This window comes from Bos indicus x Bos taurus, chromosome 17 (assembly GCF_003369695.1).
Source record: "Bos indicus x Bos taurus breed Angus x Brahman F1 hybrid chromosome 17, Bos_hybrid_MaternalHap_v2.0, whole genome shotgun sequence".
Taxonomy (NCBI): domain Eukaryota; kingdom Metazoa; phylum Chordata; class Mammalia; order Artiodactyla; family Bovidae; genus Bos; species Bos indicus x Bos taurus.
In genome coordinates, this window is record NC_040092.1 from 18,731,636 (window position 1) to 18,746,789 (window position 15,154).

The window sequence follows — 15,154 nt, forward strand, 5'->3', positions numbered from 1 at the left end:
TCAGAATAAGCCTGGCCTTTTATCTCTACTTCCTCCATCATCTGCTCAGCCCACAGCATTGTTGTTTCAGTCACTGTGCTTTAGCATGGAATGTCTTCCATTCCTCCACCTCTGCAGCATTAAGTTACTCAATCACCACACCTCCAGGAAGCCATTTGACTCTGTGTGAGAGTAGCTCAGACGGTAAAGAACCTGCCTGCAATGCGGGAGACCCAGGTTCAATCCCTGGGTTGGGAAGATCCCCTGGAGGAGGGCATGGCAACCCACTCCAGTATTCTTGTCCAGAGAATTCCATGAACAGAGAAGCCTGGCGGGTAACAGTCCATGGGGTTGCAAAGAGTCGGCATGACTGAGCAACTAACAGACGTGCTGGAGTTTGGTGTGCTTTGCCTCTTTGTTTTCATCGAAGCTGGCTCCATCAGTTTATTTGTCATGCTACATTATCATTGTCTACTGCTTGTCATTTCACCATTAGCCTGTGAGCACTTTAACAGACATAGCTTTCCTTTCTATTCCCAGTACTTAGCACAGTACTGGACATGGAGCAGATGTTCAATAAACACTGAATTAATGGACTGGTTCTGAGCCAATTATTTCTATTACTACTTAGCAATACAATTGATTTTATTATTTAGCAGAATCTACTAAACCATCTCAAGAGATGCCCCCAAAGAGAACAAATTTTATTTGTCCATTTTATTACTAAATATGTATTTCCTGACCTCAAAATTCTATTTAGTCTATAAAGCCAAAGCAAAATAAAGTCTATCTGCTCAAATAAAAAATGAAATATTACTAACACTATAAATACCTTTGGATATTCTTAGTTACCAGAATTAAACCATAATAGCATGAAATATTTAACCTAATAAAATTGAGGATAACAGACACTGGAGAAACACATGTTCAAGCTAACATTTTAAATTGTAGTAAACTGTGCTGATCAATAAGTTATTTTTCTGCTTACTAAATCTTTCAATTCTTCTACACATTGCTTTCCTTTTCAAAAATTCACTATTAATTGTAAGTTCTAAAAATTTCTTAGCAAAGATAGACTATGCAAACAAATTTTTTGTTGATATTCATTTTTTTAAACAGATTATTTTATTTATTTACCTTACAATATTGTATTGGTTTTGCCATACATTTTTAAATGTGTATAATTTAATGAATTTCTTTTGAAGATTTATCTTAATTTTTTACACTAAAGATGTGAAGGAACCTACATCAAATCCAGAGAACATATACTAAAAAGTTATACTGTATACTGTACTAAGGAGTAAAAAAGCACTAAAAATTATTTTCTTTTGTCCTAAACATTCTCCTAAAAAGTGAAAACCTAGTGAATAAAGAATCAAATGATGCCAACAACTTCATGCACAGCAACTTCCAGGTATTGCTTGAATCTGAATTTATGACTGAGAGGAGTGAGAGATTTCATATGGTTAAACAACTCAGTTGTGTCCCAGGCTCCTCTGTCCATGGAATTCTCCAGACAATAATATTGGAGTGGGTAGCCACTGCCTTCTCCAGGTGATCTTCCCAATCCAGGGATCCAGGGATCCAAACTCCTGCATTACAGGCAGATTATTTACCATCTGAGCTACCAGGGAAGCCCAAGAGATTCTATGGAAAGTCATTAATTAACATGTATTAACCATACATTTTATGGGGAATACTATAGTGGTTTCTTACATATCAATTACATGTGCCATATTTCTTTGATTTTAAGATGCAATTAATTATAAGACATCAACTAAATTAACAAATACCTTGTGAAATGTATACATAAAGTGCAAGATATACCCCAACTGCAAAAACAATTAAAATGTTAAAGATCATGTGTCTAGAATCAAGGAAGTACTATATTATCTCTTTAACAGATTTACTGAGATATAATTTACCATATAGCCATAAAATTCATCTACTTAAAGCATACGCTCAATGGCTTTTAGTATATTCACAGAATTGTATGACTACCACAATCAATTTTACACCATCTCAATCAGGTTTCAAAAGAAGCCTCTATACCCACTAGCAGTCTCCTATCCCCGTCACCCACCCACCAACCAACACAGTTGTCCTCGCCTATAATTCCCCAGCCCTAGGCACTCATCATTGATTTCTGTCTCTATGTATTTGCTTATTCTGGAAATTTCATACAAATGGGGTCACATAATAAGTTGTCTTTGTTTCACTTAGGATGATTTGAGAGTTCATCCATATTGTAGCATGTATCAATACTTCATTCCTTTTATTGTTGAATAAAATTCCATTGTATGGTTATGCTATAATTTGTTTATTCATTCATCAGTTTAGGGACATTGGTATTGTTTTTATATTTGGCTATTATGAAAAGACCCTGATGCTGGCAAAGATTGAAGGCAAGAGGAGAACCAAGAGCAGCAGAGGATGAGATGGTTAGATAGCATCACTGATTCAGTGGATATGAATTTGAGCAAACTCCAGGAGAAAGTGAAGGACAGGGAAGCCTGCGTGCTGCAGTCCATAGCAAAGAGCTGGACATGACTTTGCAACTGAACAACATTATGAACAATGTTGCTATGAACATGTGTGTACAAGTTTTTGTGTGGACATATGTTTTCAACTCTTTTGGGTAGATATCCAGGAATAAAATTGCTGAATCACATGGTAACTCTAGGTTTAACATTTCGAGGAACTGCCGAACTATTTTCCAAAGTAGATGAATCATTTTACATTTCCACCAGCACTGTATGCAGGTTCCAATTTCTTCACAACCTTGTCAACACTTGTTATTGACTGTCTTTTTTATTATAGTCATTCTATGTATTATATATTAGAGTAGAATGTTTCCTAGAACGCTTGAAAAATATCCTCCAAGAGCTGGATATTTACATTGAAATATTTCTCCAGTACAAATGAGAATTTTTTACTGCTCTGTCAGTTTACATCATCTCCCTTCTGATGAACAAAAACCTAGGATGGTTTTAAAAATGCCTAGGATGGGTTTGGTGGTATAATCTGGGATTGCTGTTCAGTCGCTCAGTCATGTCCAACTCTTTGCAGCCCCATGGACCGCAGCACGCCAGGCTTCCCTGTCCTTCACTATCTCCCAGAGTTTGCTCAAACTCATGTTCATTAAGTCGATGATGCCGTCCACCCATTTCATCCTCTGTTGCCCCCTTCTTCTCCTGCCATCCATCCTCTATATAAAGCTAATGTGATAACAGAGCCAGAGATACCCATTTCATTGGCACAACCCAAAATATGAAAAGCACTCAGTTTTAAGGCTCTAGCATTTTATTCTTTTTCTTTATAGCCCTGGCTATAAAATGATATTTACACTTTTTCTGTCCAACTTTTTCATAGCATCCATTCTAAGTATTTTATACATTCACACACCAGAGAGCCTCCCTCCACCATGGTTTCCACTACCTTCACTCTCTGACAAAACACTGAAAGGGAATTAAAAGACCCTAGGTGAACACTTAAGGGTGTCTTCACCAGGCTGTCCCTTACTAGCTAGGAAATGATGCCCCAAAATGCTGACCTATCGCTTGAGAATAATCAATTCCCATTAGTAAGGAAGACTACTGATTCAAACTAATATTCTCACTAATATGATCACCTATATCATACAGTAATTTCCACTTACTTTCAGGTGTCGCATCTGCTGCTGCATGTCGCATACTTTTCAGCTGGTTTTGTATTCTTTGCAGTCTCTGCACTGCATGAAATAGCTTTAAAATACAATTACATCTATTACTTGCTTATTCTGCTGAAACCTACCATTTATATAGACAAGCAATGAAAAATACAAGTTCTACATAATTCTTATAAAGAAAATAAATAATAACTAAGAAATTACTAAGCTAAGCCAAAAATGTAACTGGTTTGCTCAATACATTTTCAAGTAAAACTTAAAAAGCTTTCAGAAATGTTTTATTTAGTTATTTGTTGAATTTGGTGATCAAGGAAAAATGCATGTTAAAGAAATATTTGTACTAGGCTTTTCTGTTAAAACATGGTTTTCTCAATTCCAAGGAATGCTAACATTCTCAGAAATGATGTTTGAGAATCAGAAAGTGAAGCTAAGTAACCATTCAGGACACAGGCAAATGCAGCTTACTGCAGTAATATTATGATGCCAAGCCAAGATCCAGAAGAGCCAAAAACCTAAACTGCCCATTTAGTAGGAAATGAAGCTGATTTGAAATATCATTCTAATACACAAGTCCACTCAGTTTTAAGATAGATTTTTAATAAAATAAAATAAATACTTTCTGGCCAAATTATTTTTTTCTTTAAGGCAAAATCTAAAAATGTGGAGTATATGTGATTTTGAGTCTTTTCATGATTTGCTTATTTGCCACTGGAGGAAAACATAAAAAATACCATGATTCATGGAATAAAATAGACATTCTCATACAGTCTGAATCTTAAGACACCCTTTAGGGCTGCCGTCTATGGGGTCGCACAGAGTCGGACACGACTGAAGTGACCCAGCAGCAGAGATTCTAGAAGTTCTATTAACAGTTAATCTTACTGCTTAACATTACAATGGATATTCTGTAATGCTGGAACAACATGAGTTAAGCACAGCCCAAGAGATAGTGCATAGATACGCATGAAGAATAGAAACCCAAAAGATGGTTTTGTTTTTGCTGTTGGTGCTGTGCAATACTCTTAAAAAGAGTATTTCATCATGTTAACAAAGGGAAACAGGAACGTCCTCAATTCTAAAAATCTTCCTCTTAGCACTTGAATGATCAGAAGGAACTATTTCTTTCATCATGACAATATAAACTTTTATGTGGGTACCTGATTTTTTTGTTCCTGTTTCTGTTGTGCAAGAAATTCTTCTCTCTCTTTCTCAACTCGAAGTTGCCTTGCTATTTTCAGCATCCTCTGATGATTCTGAACTGTCTCCACCTACAGTAAGGGAATAAGTCGTATATGTTACTGTCAGATTTAAGAGAGACATTAGCATGTCATGTGACTCAGACATTCACTTATCATTTCCTTTTGGTAAACAGCATTCCCTAGAGATGACACTAAAGTTTCAAACTCCAGGTCCTTGAAAGCTTTGGGCTACTGCCTAGGGAGATTCCCTTTCCGTTCATGTTATTTGACTCCCTCTTCAGATGTACACTTATGCCTTGCTTAATCTTTACTTGCAATTCCTAATTCTTTGCAAGTTCTTGGGACTGAGGGTCAAAGTTTTACAGTGCTAATTCTTGCCTTACCCTTTTCTTCAAACGTTCAACTCTCTTAATAAGCTGATCCTTTTCTTCCTCCATTGCACTGATATCCTAAAAAGCAGTCAAGAAGACATTATAAGAAAAAATATTCTTTGTCTGTAGAATTCAGATAAGGTTTTTATATGATTACACATTTAGCACTTCCATCACTTATAACCAGAGCAGTAAGAAACAAAGATCCTCTTTTGGAAGAAGTGCATTTCTATTTACCACCTGCCCTTCCTCTCCAGGGTTCTTTATGCAGAGTAATTTATTTGGTAGCTTGGTATTCATTTAGAAAAGCAACAGGTTATAAAATAGTAAGGTGAAGCTGCCAACCAGCCCATTTGTGTTCTAATTCCAATATGGACACACGGTTTGTCAAAAACCTTTTATAATGGATAGTGTGCAGGTCTAAAATCATGAGCAACAGCTGCTGACGTCCCATGTGCTCTGTTAAACACCAGACTTTATATTCTGTCAGTTTTCCAGGGAAATTATTTTTAAGGCTATGGTGTTTTCAATATATAAATTTGTGTCTGGTTTTGTCAATTAACCAATTCCCTTTCTAAAAATAAAAGATTTCAAAAAAAAAAAATTCCACCAGCTCCACAATATTTTCTAGTGAAAACAAAACAAGCAAAAAAATCCTTGCTAAACCCCAAAAACTAACAGGCTAACTCTCACAGTAATAATGAAAGGAAAAATACACATGGTGGTCAGGATTGCCAGGATCTGGGGAAACAGGGACTGTTACTATTGGTGATATTGCACTGAAGAATAATTTCAAAAGTCTTAAAATAAATGTACATACCTTGTGGATCAGTAATTTTACCCATGGGAATCTATAAGGATTCTCATAGATGCTAATTATATCTAAAATTTGGAAATGACCCAAATGTCTAAGGACTACTAAGTGAATTATGGCACAACACAATGAAAGTTACTAAAAATTATTCAGAAAAATGTTGGATAACATGAGAAGAAGTCATGATACGGCATTACTTGAAAGCAGACTATGACATTTATATATAATACAATACCAAGAAAAAAGTTTACATATAGTCACTAAAATCGCAGTAAAAGTTACCACAAGACCAAGAGATTTTAAGTGAATTAGTTTCTATTTTTTGCTTAATCGTATTTCCTTACAAAGAATATATTCAAAAACACTCTGGTAATAATTAATAAAATTAAAATCACAGACTCTAGGTTATTTTATCATTTCTGGTTACTCACATGGCATAATGGAGGAACAGTAGATGGGTATCTATCACCCTTATTCCATACTTCGTGATAAGTATCTACTTATGGGTCTTTCTTTTCTATTAGATGTGACCTCATCTTTCATTTCTAATACAGTCAATAAACTCTTACTGGAGACATACTACATGCAGGGGACTGGGGATATTGTGGTAAATAAGATATATAGACATGGTCCTCGCCCTCACAGAGTTTAAAATGTCTGGGAAGACAGACATTAAAATAATTGTAAGTACAATGAGTGTTATAAAACAAAAAGAATTGGGGTGAACTAATCCATCTAGAGAATCAGGGAAGGGCCTCCCTGAGGAAGCAACTTCTAATGATTCTTGTTTGAGAAGATAAAGATGTTATTTCTAAAAATATAAAATTCAAGAAAGCGAGAATTAGCAATTTTCTAGAGAAAGAACTTATATGTCTGGTGAGCGTACAAAAATATTTTTTGGAGAACACTAAATAACATGCATCAAGAAAGACATAAAAATCCTCATATGCTTTCTACTTCTAGAAATTTATTCTAAGGAAATAATCACAGATAGCCCAAAATAAATTTATGTAGAAGATAAATTATAGCATTATCTATAATAGCAAATTATGAAAACAAAACACCAAAAACTGTAAAACTATCCATACCATAGAATACTATTTACTCATTGAAAATCACATTGTAGAAAGATAACAATGGGAATATATTCACAATGCAATGATTAAAAAAACAAGATACAAATAATTATGTATAGTGTGATCCCAAATACATACATACATACATACACACACACACACAAAATCCAAAAGGATATAGTGCAACAAATGTTAACAATTAGATTTTTTTCCTTCTATTTTTCTTTCTTCTATGACACAGACTTCATATATATATGTGTGTGTGTGTTTGTATACACATATATATTAGATAAAGACCCAAAACATAATTACTTTTAATCCATGGCAGTGATCTATACGGGCTTCCCTGGTGGCTCAGTGGTAAAGAATCTGCCTGCCAATTCAGGAGACTTGGGTTTGATCTGTGGATTGGGAAGATCCCCAGGAAGAGGACATGGTAATCCACTCTAGTATTCTTGCCTGGGAAATCCGATGGACAGAGGAGCCTGGTGGGCTCTGGTCCATGGGGTTGCAAAAAGGTCGGACATGACTTAGTGACTGAACAACAACAAAGTGCTCTATATAACAATAGTATATAATATATATATATAATATATATATATAGTATATAATAACATAAGAATTAACTACGAATTAACCCTGGCCTCATTAATTTCTTCGGTAAAGAATCAGCAAAGGTCCTACAAAAGAAAATTTGCCATTTGCTATCATTAGTTTCTATAGTCTTAAGACATTCTGAATTTAATTCAAATCCCCACCAAAATCATTATTGTTTTTTCTTTACCCTTCTTATTTCTGCTGTAGAAAATCCGGATATCTTGAGCTGCTCACATTCTTTATGCAAAGTTTTAAAGGCTTCCATCAAATCTTCATACTAAAAGAACAAGTTAAAAAATTATAAACTGACTAGATCCAGTAGGTTTCCTTAATCAGGTCATCTACTAACTTATAGTTATTATTTAATCAGTATATAACACCATTAAAATATATCCTTAAATATTCATACGGGACACAAAAATTTTGGTGTATATAATCTGGCCTCTAAAGACTTCCCTGATTACTTTCCTAACCAACACTCCATATGCCAGCTATGTCGACCTTCTTTATTTTTTTTTTTTTTTGAAGTTTTGAAAACTTTTATTTTATATACAAAGAGCTAGTATTATTTCCACCTAAGGTTGATGTGCTGGATGAGCCATCTAAGGAAGTTTGGTTAGTCCAACTTAATGAAGCCGATGTCCTTCTCATACTGGTGGAAACACTGGCGGCACATATTGAGGCCGTATTTCCGGATCAGACCATGCCGGTTTGAGCAGACCCGGCAAGAGCGAGAACCCTGGCCGAACTTTCTCGGATGGCTCCAGTAGAGCTGCTGGTGACCCATGTTGCCTTCTCGGCTGCAATGAAGTAAAAGGGCTTGACCTTCTTTAAATTCCTGGTATAGTCCACTTTCACTTTACACATCCTATTCCATCCACATCACTTTACACACCCTATTCCGTCTGAGAACAACACTCTATGACTCCCTCATCCCTTTCCTGGATAACTTACTCATCCTTCAGATCTCAGTATCCCCAAAGAAGCCTTCTTTAGCCCTGTACCTATTCTATACGAGTACCATGATATCAGAGTAAATATCATATAAACTTGTAATTGCTAGTTACTTATCTGATCTGACTGTGGCTCAGATCATGAACTCCTTATTCAGACTTAAATTGAAGAAAGTAGGGAAAACCACTAGATCATTCAAGTATGACCTAAATCAAATTCCTTATGATTATACAGTGGAGGGGTATCTTCCCTGGTGGCTCAGAGGATAAAGCATCTGCCTGCAATGCAGGAGACCCGGGTTCGATCCCTGGGTTGAAAGATTCCCTGGAAAAGGAAATGGCAACCCACTCCAGTATTCTTGCCTGGAGAATCCCATGGAAAGAGGAGCCTGGCAGGCTACAGTCCACGGGGTCGCAAAGAGTCAGACACGACTGAGCAACTTCACTTCATTTTACTTCACTTCATACAGTGGAAGTGAGAAATAGATTTAAGGGACTAGATCTGATAGATAGAGTGCCTGATGAACTATGGATGGAGGTTCGTGACATTGTATAGGAGACAGTGATCAAGACCATCCCCATGGAAAAGAAATGCAAAAAGACAAAATGCTGTCAGGGGAGGCCTTACAAATAGCTGTGAAAAGAAGAGAAGCAAAAAGCAAAGCAGAAAAGGAAAGATATAAGCATCTGAATGCAGAGTTCCAAAGAATAGCAAGGAGAGATAAGAAAGCCTTCCTCAGTGATCAATGCAAAGAAATAGAGGAAAACAACAGAATGGAAAAGACTAGAGATCTCTTCAAGAAAATTATAGATACCAAGGGAACATTTCATGCAAAGATGGGCTCAATAAAGGACAGAAATGGTATGGACCTAACAGAAGCAGAAGATATTAAAAAGAGGTGGCAAGAATACACAGAATAACTGTACAAAAAAGAGCTTCATGACCCAGATAATCACAATGGTGTGATCACTCACCTAGAGCCAGACATCCTGGAATGTGAAGTCAAGTGGGCCTTAGAAAGCATCACTACAAACAAAGCTAGTGGAGGTGATGGAATTCCAGTTGAGCTATTTCAGATCCTGAAAGATGATGCTGTGAAAGTGCTGCACTCAATATGCCAGCAAATTTGGAACTCAGCAGTGGCCACAGGACTGGAAAAGGTCAGTTTCATTCCAATCCCAAAGAAAGGCAATGCCAAAGAATGCTCAAACTACCACACAATTGCACTCATCTCACACACTAGTAAAGTAATGCTCAAAATTCTCCAAGCCACGCTTCAGCAATGTGTGAACCGTGAACTTCCAGATGTTCAAGCTGGTTTTAGAAAAGGCAGAGGAACCAGAGACCAAATTGCCAACATCTGCTGGATCATGGAGAAAGCAAGAGAGTTCCAGAAAAACATCTACTTCTGCTTTATTGACTATGCCAAAGCCTTTGACTGTGTGGATCACAATAAACTGTGGAAAATTCTGAAACAGATGGGAATACCAGACTACCTGACCTGCCTCTTGAGAAACCTATATGCAGGTCAAGAAGCAACAGTTAGAACAGGACATGGAACAACAGACTGGTTCCAAATAGGAAAAGGAGTATGTCAAGGCTGTATATTGTCACCCTGCTTATTTAACTTCTATACAGAGTACATCATGAGAAACGCTGGGCTGGAAGAAGCACAAGCTGGAATCAAGATTTCCGGGAGAAATATCAATAACCTCAGATATGCAGATGACACCACCCTTATGGCAGAAAGTGATGAGGAACTAAAGGGCCTCTTGATGAAGGTGAAAGAGGAGAGTGAAAAAGTTGGCTTAAAGCTCAACATTCAGAAAACTAAGATCATGGCATCTGGTCCCATCACTTCATGGGAAATGGATGGGGAAGCAGTGGATACAGTGTCAGACTTTATGTTTTGGGCCTCCAAAATCACTGCAGATGGTGATTGCAGCCATGAAATTAAAAGACACTTACTCCTTGGAAGGAAAGTTATGACCAACCTAGATAGCATATTCAAAAGCAGAGACATTACTTTGCCAACAAAGGTCCGTCTGGTCAAGGCTATGGTTTTTCCAGTGGTCATGTATGGATGTGAGAGTTGGACTGTGAAGAAAGCTGAGTGTCAAGGAATTGATGCTTTTGAACTGTGGTGTTGAAGAAGACTCTTGAGAGTTCCTTGGACTGCAAGGAGATCCAACCAGTCCATTCTGAAGGAGATCAGTCCTGGGTGTTCCTTGGAAGGACTGATGATAAAGCTGAAACTCCAATATTTTGGCCACCTCATGTGAAGAGTTGACTCATTGGAAAAGACCCTGATGCTGGAAGGGATTGGGGGCAGGAGGAGAAGGGGACAACAGAGGATGAGATGGCTGGATGGCATCACCAACTCGATGGACGTGAATTTGGGTGAACTCCGGGAGTTGGTGATGGACAGGGAGGCCTGGCATGCTGCGATTCACGGGGTCGCAAAGAGTTGGACACAACTGAGCGACTGAACTATCTGTCTCCACCTTTGGACACTGACAGTCAGGAGGATAAGAATCATATTACTTGTGGAGGCTTTTGTATCCCTAGGGCCTAGCATCGTACTTAACCAATACAGGTGTTCAATAAAAAAGCAGTTAAAGGAATGAAAAAAGTCACAACTCTTACCCCCAAATTTTTTAAAATAGGTTTTTTTGTGGATAGTGACAGAAAATTAATATTTTTTCTTGACATATATTCTGCAAGTCTATAAATCAATCGTTCTAAAACTCTTCATTTAGAAAGGCAATGTGAATTTTTTATTAGGTCCTCCGCTAAAAGACTGGCTAAACATGTAAATCATTTCATACATACACTTCAAACATGCTTCAAGAACAAATATGACTTTAGTATTATTAATTCTTCCATTAATAATTAGTTTGCCATGGTTGATAAAAACTATTAATAAACTTCCTTCAGAGGAATTAGTTTCTATCAGATTTATTGATAGGGGAGGGTAGGGAGGAGAAAATAGTTCATGTGTACACTCTCTACTGCTTACATTGTGTAAAGCCTTCAAAGGCAGGGGCTGCAATGGTGCTGTGCTTTCTCAAGGCGTCTACTGTATTATTTGACGTAATTATTTGCATAAACTTTCAACCCTTGAAATGTCTTAAGAGATCAATACTGACTCTATTTTGAGTTACTGTCATGGCTACCCAAAATAACAAAATACATGGATAAAAAACATTTAGTAGATTGTTTCAACTCAACCAAATTTTGAGCCATATCATACAGAAGCAACCCTACAAAATTCTGGAGGAAAACAAAGATGGATAAGACATGACACCTGTCCTTAGAGATCTCATAAATCTACTGGGAGAGACAGATTGACAAACTATTAAAATTCACAACAAACTGGCACAAATTGGTCTAAAGACCTACTATAAAACAAAAGTACAAATGCTAAAGAGAAGCAAATTTTTTCTTTTAAATCTCAAGCCTAAATTCTCTAACTTCCATAGTCTGTTTCCATAGAGTGGTTTAGACAGTCTTCAATCAGCAACATGCTTTGAAATCCCAGGACCAGGAGCCTGACCAGCCAAAATCCTGTATAGTGAAGAGCTTTAACGTCTTAAGGCCAGAAACCCAATATCACATCAACACTCTGGTGAGGAAAGTACACTGAAATTGCAAATTCCCGGTTCTTTCTCTACCTTTTGCCTGATTAGGACATCCTTTGAGATCATAACCCCGGCTTCTTTGCCTACACACAATTTTTGAAGGTGCTCACAAGTCCCAATTCACCTGGTATAGTGCCAATTTATACCTTTTGCTCTGGTGTAATTATTATGATTTGGATGACAAATTATATATCACCTAAATAATTAACAAAGTATTCTGCAGTTCCAAGCCCAGGATCCCATCTACCCACAATTTTTTTTTTTTTTAAATCCATGTGTTTATTCATTCAAGGACATTTTAAAATTTTAGTTAAACTTTTGAGGTAATGGCAGATTCAGTTGTAAGAAACAGTACAAAGAAAGTCCACATGCCCTTTATTGAACCCCCACCCTCATGGTACTGAGTTGGTCAAAAAGTTCATTTAACTATGCACAATTCCTAAGTAATAAATTATTCTAAAATCCTAATTTCAGGATTTTTTCTATCCACATGCTCTATCACCAAAAAGGTACTGGTGTTCAGAAGTCAATATTTTCAGAGTAATTACAGGTGAAAATTATTGATAATAATTTATCCTTTTGGATAATACTATATCCAATGGAAATACAGAAACAGCAAATAAACTAAAGTGAGATCAATATATATTTGAAACCTTGAAAGTCATTACATATAGCTTAAAAATACCATTTATATATTGTATACCTGTTTATTGGTATCAGCCACGGTTTCATCCTGGAGAAACTCACTTGGTACCTCAAGTTTTATTAAAAAACGAGCTAAATATGCTCTTTTCTTCAGTTCATTAGTTCTCTGAAGAAGCCAGTGGAGCACTGGGTAAATTACAGGTTTACTTCCAATCACCAGACCCTGACGAAAGGTACTCCTATAAAAAGAAAATACACACACACACACACACACACACAGAGGCTTATAAGTAAACCTTGAAAAGAGTTAACATTTGCTCAAATCCAATTTACACTTTTCCTTGACTATTTTAAAAAGATAAAACCAAGGCTATTCTAAAGTAAGTCTGCACATTGACAATAATCATAAAATTAGTCCCTTAATACATCACTGGAATATATGAGGAGGTTGTTTTGGAACCATTAACTGGTCAGCCCTAATACTTCACTTCACTGACTGGACAGGTTTAAATTGTAGCTTTTGTATAGGATGGCAGATAAATGATAAAATAGAAACATGGATTTGCCTGACTTTTTTGATTAAGAGAAAGAACTGACTCACTTAAGACTCCTACATGACAAAATAACATTAAAAAAAATCAAGATTATTTTGAAATCCAGTGATTTCATGAGGCCACTGACTTAGGGAAAACAAGCATTGTCAGAAAGACTGACTATGAAGGTTTGGATATTAAAGTACAGCTCTAAGAAAGCAACACTTGGTCAGCTCCTTACATGTCTGCAGCATTTCCTGGAGGTTTGTATTTAAGGATACCAAGAAGGCTCAACATCCTTTTGGCTGTTTGCTCTGGCATCTCCTCTCTGATATCAACAACTTGCTAACAAATAAAGAAATTGAAAAAATGTTATTATGCAAATATAGCAAAGTACAATATTGAAACTCACTGACAAAATTGTTCTGCTAGAGCATAACAGTCACAATGGTCTCTTCATAAAACAGATTAAGTATGGAGGCTTCCAGATTCCAAGGGAGGGTACATACAAGCTAGATCAGGATTCATACTAAGAATGCCAAGCTTAAGAAAGTCTCCAGTGGAAAAGACCAGTGTATATGAGACATGAGCTAACTTGCAACACAATAAAACCTTTTGTAAAAGCATTTTCATTCCGGAACCAAATCTATTTATGTTTGGAACTGCACAAATAATTTCTAAGTAAGGTACAAGGAGGTAATTTAATTTTTGAGCTAGTAGAGAAATTTTAAAGATCATCTACTATCACTTTATAGGAATGGAAAACTAGGCCCAGAGAGGTTAAATAATTTGCCCCAAAGTTACAGATATTTAGTGGCAGAAACTTGCTTTCTTGCCACCCTTTTCATCACAGAGAAAAAGAAAACTCTTACCTTTGGATCAATCTCAGCCAGAACATCATTGAGAACTTGTAATAGTTGCATTGGCTCCAAGGAATCAAATGTGATTAAATTATAGTTCTTCCTAAAAGGTTCCTTATTGAGATTGTCCACGATGAATTTGATTTGATCACTCATAATTAGGTCTTATAATTTAAACTAAACAGTAAAAATACAGGAAAAAAATCCTCAATATTGGAAACAAAAATTCTGTATTAACAAAATATAGTCACCAGAAGGTCAATATTAAGTTCATAGGAAGTAGGCATGGAATATATTCTACATGGAATACAAAATGCTGTGAAAAGAGTTATTTTATTGAAAGAGTATGCGGACTTTATTAGGAATGCTATAGTACATATTGATAATATTCAACAACACGTTTTTGTATATGCATCTGATAGCAATCATCTGAATTAACATGGACAAGTGAATATAAAACCCACCCACATTAACATTTCTTCCATTCAGCTCCACAATTTCTACTCAGGGGTAAAACTCAGCCTGTAGACATGCTTCAATTTTTTTTTTTTAATTAGCAGCCCACATTAATCCAAGTTTCCAAATTCTCTAGATAATCAGATCTGGGAACCCTGGACCCATTATATGGCCACAATCAACTGAAGCTGGGTGAGTGAGTGAAAGTTGCTCAGTCATGTCCAACTCTTTGCGACCCCATGGACTATATAGTCCATGGAATTCTCCAGGCCAGAATACTGGAGTGGGTAGCCTTTTTCTTCTCCAGGGGATTTTGGGATCAAACCCAGGTCTCCTGCATTACAGGTGGATTCTTTACCAGC

At 36.5% G+C, this 15,154-nt stretch overlaps 1 protein-coding gene and 1 pseudogene across 4 annotated transcripts in view; both read right to left on the reverse strand.

The window, feature by feature from the left end:
- Positions 1-15,154, reverse strand: part of IFT81 (intraflagellar transport 81) — a 223,822-nt gene that overhangs the window by 82,204 nt on the left and 126,464 nt on the right. For all 3 annotated transcript variants that reach the window (XM_027566817.1, XM_027566816.1, XM_027566818.1), the window contains exons 4-10: positions 14,349-14,513; positions 13,718-13,821; positions 13,002-13,182; positions 7,891-7,980; positions 5,229-5,294; positions 4,804-4,914; positions 3,638-3,722 (exon numbers count right to left, since the gene is read on the reverse strand). In XM_027566817.1, coding sequence (XP_027422618.1) covers positions 3,638-3,722; positions 4,804-4,914; positions 5,229-5,294; positions 7,891-7,980; positions 13,002-13,182; positions 13,718-13,821; positions 14,349-14,492 — 781 coding nt within the window. In that variant the 5' untranslated portion in view covers positions 14,493-14,513. The remainder of the gene's footprint in view (positions 1-3,637; positions 3,723-4,803; positions 4,915-5,228; positions 5,295-7,890; positions 7,981-13,001; positions 13,183-13,717; positions 13,822-14,348; positions 14,514-15,154) is intronic.
- On the reverse strand, positions 8,213-8,533 carry LOC113907541 (annotated as a pseudogene). The gene has a single exon (XR_003515225.1). The product of XR_003515225.1 is annotated as a 40S ribosomal protein S29 pseudogene (transcript).